Raw genomic sequence first — 7,633 nt, 5'->3', positions numbered from 1 at the left:
CTCCCTCAAAACTTGCGACATCTGTGGCATTGTGCTGTGTGATAAAACTGCACATTTTAGAGTGGCCTTTTATTGTGGCCAGCCTAAGGCACACCTGTGCAATAATCATGCTGTCTAATCAGCACCTGTGAGGTGGATGGATTATCTCGGCAAAGGAGAAGTGCTCACTAACACAGATTTGTGAACAATATTTGAGAGAAATAGGCCTTTTGTGTACATAGAAAAAGTTTTAGCTCTTTGAGTTCAGCTCATGAAAAATGGGGGCAAAAACAAAAGTGTTGCATTTATAATTTTGTTCAGTGTAAATAATGAAAAAAAGTTGTACAAATGCATTACTGAAATAATTAAATAGAGAAATTATTAAATTTAGTAATTAAACTGTACTGATTTTTTTGTAATAATATAAATTATAAAACATATGAAATGTTATAAAACATTTAATGATAATTCCTTTCACATAACTAGAGCTACATTTAAATCATTTTCTTTTCATTAAAATGTATTTTCAAATATTTCATATTAAGAGGCTTCTTTTCCGAATCACACCTAATGCCTTATTTCATTTATTTTCATTCCATTTCATCCATTTCATCATCTCATTCCATTTTCTTTTAATTTACAGTGCATTCAGAAAGTATTCCCAGCGCTTCGCTTTTTCCACATTTTACAGCCTTATTCCAAAATGGATTAAAAAATACCCCATAATGGTAACGTAAAAGTAGTTTGTTTGAAATCTTTGCAAATTTATATAAAAAAAATAAAAAATGCAAAAAAAAAAACAACAACATGCACAAGTATTCACAGCCTTTGCTCAATACTTTTTTGAAGCACCTTTGGCACCAATTACAGCCTCAAATCTTTTTGAGTATTGCTTGGCACACCTATTTTTGGGCAGTTTCTCCCATTCTTCTTTACAGGACCTCTCAAGCTCCATCAGGTTGGATGGGGAGCATCGGTGCACAGCCATTTTCAGATCTCTCCAGAGACGTTCAATCAGGTTCAAGTCTGGGCCACTCAAGGACATTCACAGAGTTGTCCCGTAGCCACTACTTTGTTACCTTGGCTGTGTGCTTAGGGTCGTTGTCCTGTTGGAAGATGAACTTTCGCTGAACCTTGGAAGAGCACTCTGGAGCAGGTTTTCATCAAGGATATCTCTGTACATTGCTGCATTCATCTTTCCCTCGATCTTGACTAGTCTCCCAGTTCCTGCCGCTAAAAAAATGGGATGGTATTGGCCAGGTGATGAGTGGTGCCTGGTTTCCTCCAGACATGACGCTTACCATTCAGGCCAAAGAGTTCAATCTTTGTTTCATCATGGTTTCATCAAGAGTCCTTCAGGTGCCTTTTGGCAAACTCCTGGCGGGCTGTCATGTGCCTTTTACTGAGGAGTGGCTTCCGTCTGGCCACTCTACCAGACAGGCCTGATTGGTGGAGTGCTACAGAGATTGTTTTTCTTCTGGAAGGTTCTCCTCTCTCCACAGAGAAAAGCTGGAGCTCTGTCAGAGTGACCATCGGGTTCTTGGTCACCTCCCTGACTAAGGCCCTTCTCCCCCGATCGCTCAGTTTGGCCGGGCAGCCCGCTCTAGGAAGAATCCTGGTGGTTCCAAACTTCTTCCATTAACGGATGATGGAGGCTACTGTGCTCATTGGGACCTTCAATGCTGCAGAAACTTTTCTGTACCCTTCCCCAGATCTGTGCCTTGATACAATCCTGTCTCGGAGGTCTACAGACAATTCCTTGGACTTCATGGCTTGGTTTGTGCTCTGACATGCACTGTTAACTGTGGGACCTTATATAGCCAGGTGTGTGCCTTTCCAAATCATGTCCAATCAACTGAATTTACCACAGGTGGACTCCAATCAAGTTGTAGAAACATCTCAAGGATGATCAGTGGAAACAGGATGCACCTGAGTGTCATGGCAAAAGCTGTGAATACTTATGTACATGATTTTTTATTTGTAATAAATTTGCAAAGATTTCAAACAAACTTCTTTCACGTTGTCATTATGGGGTATTGTTTGTAGAATTTTGAGGAAAATAATGAATTTAATCCATTTTGGAATAAGGCTGTAACATAACAAAATGTGGAAAAGGTGAAGCGCTGTGAATACTTTCCGGATGCACTGTAGCTTTTAATACGGCAAATTTGCAATAATTAAAGAAAGTCAAATAGCAGTTGATTTCATTCAGTTGAAATTAAATTATTATTATTATTATTACTATAAGACATTTTTGGACAGAAAACATTGCAACATTGTCATACATACCCTCAGCTACTGGAAAGGGAACTGGGAATGAAGATGATTCAGCCATTAAAAAAAAACTAAAAAACTTTAATTTATTACCAAGTACAATAATTTACATTCGTTTAATAATTGATAATTAGGCACGACATACATGATATGCACAAGGCAGCAGCGTTTATTCATTACAGAATCTGGCTGATAAATGTAGAAGAGAAAAGAAATTAAAACACCTACATGCAGCAGGATAACTATGAAGGCGATATCGTCCACCTAAAAAAACAAATATATTTTTTTATGTTGTGAGCATGAATCAAAAATCTGTTTATTACAAATTCATTTTCAATATGTGTGTTTTATTGCAACCCCAGCATTTTGCACCCCATTTGCCTTGCTTTTTTTCCACCAAATTTTCAAAAATATATATATCCTGCCAAAACAAACAGAGGGGTTTGAAAGCAGTATTTAGAAAAAGGGATAGTCTTAATAATGTGATCATTGTGATTTGAATACTGCTTGTTCTGAAAATGGAAGCTATAAGATAAGGGGCACATTTTTCTTTACACATGACGTGTCCTGTACCCATGAAAAAAAAAAGATAAAGAAAAAAGCCATACCCCGGCGCCCTAGATGAGCACCACCATATCTTGATCCTGGGATATACAACAACAACAAAAAATAATAAAAAAAAAAAGATATTTCAAGGCAGATAAAGTATACTAACGTTGGCATAAAATTAAAATTCACCCAATTTTAGTAAATTCTTCTATTTTCCAAATGCATGTTGTAGATCTTATTGTGAATGATCTATCGATATGTTCTCTCAAAGAATGGAGGGTCCTAATAGTCTTAATGATGTGATAATGTAAATTTGAATACTGCTTGGTCTGAACACTATGGAAGCTATAAGATAAGAGGGGGTAACATGATCTACCTATTAAAAGAAGAAAGCTTTTAGAAGAAGAAACAATGCATACCACGCAAACCTGGATGAGCGGCAGGTGCACCGGGCAGACCTGGACTATGGCGGTGCTGCTGAATAAATCCTGTTGCTGGGAAATAAAAAAATATATATATACACACTTCAAGGCAGATGCAGTATATTAAAGTAAGCATGAAATAAAAATTCATGCATTTTCTAAATACATGTTAAGTCTCATTGTGAACTATGTATCAACGTATGTGTTTCACTTTTTGACAATTATGACCTGCTAATTTTTAATCAAAATAACTGTCTTGTGGTGAAAATGACAGACGTCTTTGGTGGTGTATGCGGGACTTAAATCCAATTATCAACTAATGTAAAAAAATCAACAACACAAAAAAACAAGTCTCCATCCTATATATTTGAAATTTTTCCATAAGCTATTGCTACTTTAAATTCTCTGCAAAAGTTTACATAAATAGAGTACATGAACTGTTTGTTTCATTATTTTATACACTACCGGTCCATTATTTTATATTGTAACATTTTGCAAGATTACTGGGTTTTTTTTCTGTATTTTTGATCAAATAAATGCAGCCTTGATGAGCATAAGATACTTCTTTAAAAAATATTACAAGTCTTACTGATTCCAAACTTTTGACCGGTAGTGTAGTTGCATGCAAAAGGACCATAAGGTACAGGTACTTTATAAAAAAAAAATACAAAGGGATAACTGTTATTCACTGCGTATACAGCGGCCATCAAAACTCCATTTCGGAAGAAAAGTTTGTCTGATGAGGTCAGAAAACACTAGACAGCTGCTTTATAATATAAACTGACTCTGTTGCCTTAACTTGTAGGATGCACAAATGAAGTAGCTTCTCACCTGGAGGTCTGGGTTGCGCTTCTCCCTCTTTGGGTTTGTCGGCAACTTCCACATCACCTTCTTGTGGCTTAGTAACAACCATAGAGGTGAGGGGAGTGACAAACTGGTATTTCAGGGAGAGTTTGAGAGCTTCTTTCTTTTCATCCTCTGTCTCTTGTCCTTTAAGAATCACTCTGAGATAAAATATGTTCTCAATGTTCAACTTAAAGGCACAATATGTAATTTTTTGCCACTAGAGGGCGCGTATTCAAAACAAACAAAGAAACAAAGGCGTAGTTTGATGAAGCCGTGACTGAGTGTGGAATCATGGGAGTTTTCCGATCGTGCGTATGTGGGGGAAAAAAGCAGCACTGTTTTATCATACTACATTTGAACGTTCTGTTATAATGCTACTCTGTGCAGTCGTCACCTGTCTAATAAAATGCATAGCATATTAAAGCGTGTTTGGTGTTTCCATGTTTTCTACAAAAAAAAACTGGAAATCGAGGGTTATGACGTCATTGGCAGGCAACACAATGACACTATAGACACGGTTCGTGTCAGTAGTTAAAATTGCTTATTTCTCTGGATTTAAACTTCGAAAGCAGCGGAGCTTTTATTATGCCACAGTCGACCGCTTCCGCTCCTTCCGATCGTGCGTATGTGGGGGAAAAAAGCAGCACTGTTTTATCATACTCTCTGCATGAAATCTTCATTCTCAGGTGGGACATCACTGGGGTCTTTTGTCAATATAGTGTCCTGATACGTCACATTGTTGCCTTTCTGTTTAGAAATAATAATACTAGTGAATATTTTTTATTAGAATGCTGTCAGTACCACTTTCACCCATAACCTACTATAAAAACAAAGCTATTATTCCCAACTCCTATACACAGTCGACCAGTGATACTAATAATATGCCACTAAAGAGAAGATTAGTGAAGATCTTACTGATACTGCGATGACTTCAGTGGTGAAACTCTCCACACTGTTGTCTGTGATTTGTCCTGACACCACAATCTCAGAGCCATTGAAGTACAAGCTAAAGCTGGTCTTGGTAAGGTTTGTCCCTCCTGGGTATTTAAGTTGAATATCAGTGAGGAGAGGGACGGCAACTTCTTCATAGAAGCCCTAAAAATCAAACAAACTTTAAATGCGCTAAAAGACAGAACCGTTCTATGGAAGCATATGGGTAGCAAAATTCATTTTGAAATGTAATATGCAAAATGACAATGCAATATGTAAAATGGCAATGTATTTCTGTGTTTAAATTTACATTTTCCCATACATATGTGCAACATTTAGTGCAAAATGAAAATTCAATTATATAATTTACATTTGCCATTTTTTACATTAGCTTTAATATGTAAATTAAAAACATATTTTAACGCTTTATAAGTTGCAAAATTAAAATTAAACTGTATTAACCAAATTGATTAGATATGTTTAACATGTCCAAGCAGAAACTGTAGCAAAATTATCATTTAAATGCCATTTTTCCTAAATGCATTTAAACTTACGGGTAGGACACTTGAGATTGCATTTTCATCGTGATACCACGTGATAATTAGGGATGGGTGATACCTCTTATTTTATTTTCGATCCGATAACAATATTTTCAAGCCCAGTATCGTCGATATCTATACTGATACCGATACCTCTAAACTAAACTGATCTTTTAAATTATTAAAAGAATATAATCAGTAATTATACTCACTTAATATTAGATTTTAAAGCCATGTTTTTTAACATTTCATAGGCCTTTTTTTGTTTACATTGTCATAAATAATATATACTATAATTGTATTTTAGCCCTTTACTGGGGCAGTAACCTCAAAGGTGCAACTATACCCCTAAAAGTGAGCATATTAGTACCATACATGTATGCATGCTTTAAGGGTAGATAAGTTACAAAGGTGCACCTTTGAGGATACCTCATGAAAAAATCTACTTATGCTTCTGATGCTTTTGGGAAACGTAGCCCTATTTAAACAAGCACTCTAAGCCATGCGTCAGCAGCGAATGCTGTCTGTGATTGATTGGTTCTGTCTTTCAGCATTTGCGTGTGCTCCGATGAGCAGGAGAAATGGTTCTATCCAACACAATTATTCGCTAATATAGTCTAAGCTTATTTTATGCACCGAATTTCTTGATAAATAAAATTAATGGTTAAAAAATGCACTTTAGAATCTATATTTTTATGTGAGGATCGTTCCTTTCGATACAACATCAGTATCGAAAGTATCGATACCACTTATTTTGTTTTCGATACAATACCGATACTTTTAATAAACGATACTTCTAAACTGAACATTTAAATTGTGAAATGTATTCAATTAAATTACTAAGAGTAAAATTGGTAATGATATCCACTAAACTTTATATTTGAAACACATTTTAACATTCAATATGCCTTAATTGCAACTTATTAGGTTATATTTTGTTTTACACATGGTTAAAATATGTTTACTGTAGTGGTAACCATGGAAATCTACAAATACTATAGTTGAACTATGGTCACTTTAGTAAAACCATGGTTCATTTTCCTAAGGGACTGCCAGTGACAGGCTGTTGCACGCATAAAAGGCAACATTTTTATTCTGACAGCTATGATTTATACTAACATTACAGAATAGAACATAAATAATTGTAATTGCACAAACTATGTAGGCTACAATTTCAATTTGTTTATTGTGAAATAACTCAAACATTTGTTTTTTTTTCTGTCCTCTGATAAGCATTGTTCTGGGCTGCCGTTCCCAAAAGCGTCAATGATTTCTTATGATACTTTTGGGAGTGAACGCTCTCTGTGATTGATTGGTTTTGTCTTGCAACATTTGCGTGTGTTCAGATGAGCAGGAAAATAGTTCTATCCTACACAATTATTCGCTAACATAGGTTATTCGTCCAATTCAATGCATATTGTACGCATACATTTTTTAATGATGATGATTTAAAATACCTTAGTATCTATATTTTTTCTAAAAGACATTTAAATCACCATTTTTGCAACCATTTTGCTGCACATTTGGCTCAGAATGGATTTTGAAATTCACACCGCATTTTGCTACAGAGCTGTAGATCAGCGTCTGAATCTTCATAAATCCTGCGAGCAACTCCACCATTTTCCAGTGACATCTTTGTCAGGAAGTCAAAGTTAACATCATATCCAAAACCAAGGCAATAGAGGGGAAACTTTGTCCCAATGGCCTTTTTCACATTGGCCATTATCTTCTCTATGTTGGTTTCACCTGTTAGAGACATTTTTTTTTAAATTCTAATATTCAGACAACATGACAGAAATTCATGTAAATTGAGGATATAAGAGGAAAATGAAACAAACAAACAACAAAAATTCTTACAAAAAATGCTAAATGACTTTTGCCTAAATTATTTTTTAATGTGCCTCAGATGCTGATGTGGTGCAAAATTAAAACGTCTCGGTTACGTATGGTAACCCTCGTTCCCTGAAGGAGGGAACGGAGACGTCACGTCGGATGACCGACGAATTAGGGATCTCGCTTAGAGAGACCAATCTACTTCGAGTGTAAACTAAACGAGCCAATGCACATTGGCATGCGATTATTGCATCCAGCTGC

General features: G+C 35.8%; 1 protein-coding gene across 1 annotated transcript in view; it reads right to left on the bottom strand.

Annotated features, from left to right (window-relative positions):
- Positions 1–7,633, bottom strand: part of LOC107743271 (inter-alpha-trypsin inhibitor heavy chain H4-like) — a 21,277-nt gene that overhangs the window by 8,423 nt on the left and 5,221 nt on the right. Inside the window, exons 9-14 of the mRNA XM_016556431.1 lie at positions 7,093–7,285; positions 4,056–4,228; positions 3,222–3,296; positions 2,862–2,897; positions 2,482–2,517; positions 2,269–2,289 (exon numbers count right to left, since the gene is read on the bottom strand). Of these exons, the coding sequence (XP_016411917.1) occupies positions 2,269–2,289; positions 2,482–2,517; positions 2,862–2,897; positions 3,222–3,296; positions 4,056–4,228; positions 7,093–7,285 (534 nt within the window). The remainder of the gene's footprint in view (positions 1–2,268; positions 2,290–2,481; positions 2,518–2,861; positions 2,898–3,221; positions 3,297–4,055; positions 4,229–7,092; positions 7,286–7,633) is intronic.

This window comes from Sinocyclocheilus rhinocerous, unplaced genomic scaffold (genome assembly GCF_001515625.1).
Source record: "Sinocyclocheilus rhinocerous isolate Xijiao unplaced genomic scaffold, SAMN03320098_v1.1 scaffold227, whole genome shotgun sequence".
NCBI lineage: Eukaryota > Metazoa > Chordata > Actinopteri > Cypriniformes > Cyprinidae > Sinocyclocheilus > Sinocyclocheilus rhinocerous.
This window is presented reverse-complemented; position numbering and strand designations above follow the sequence as displayed.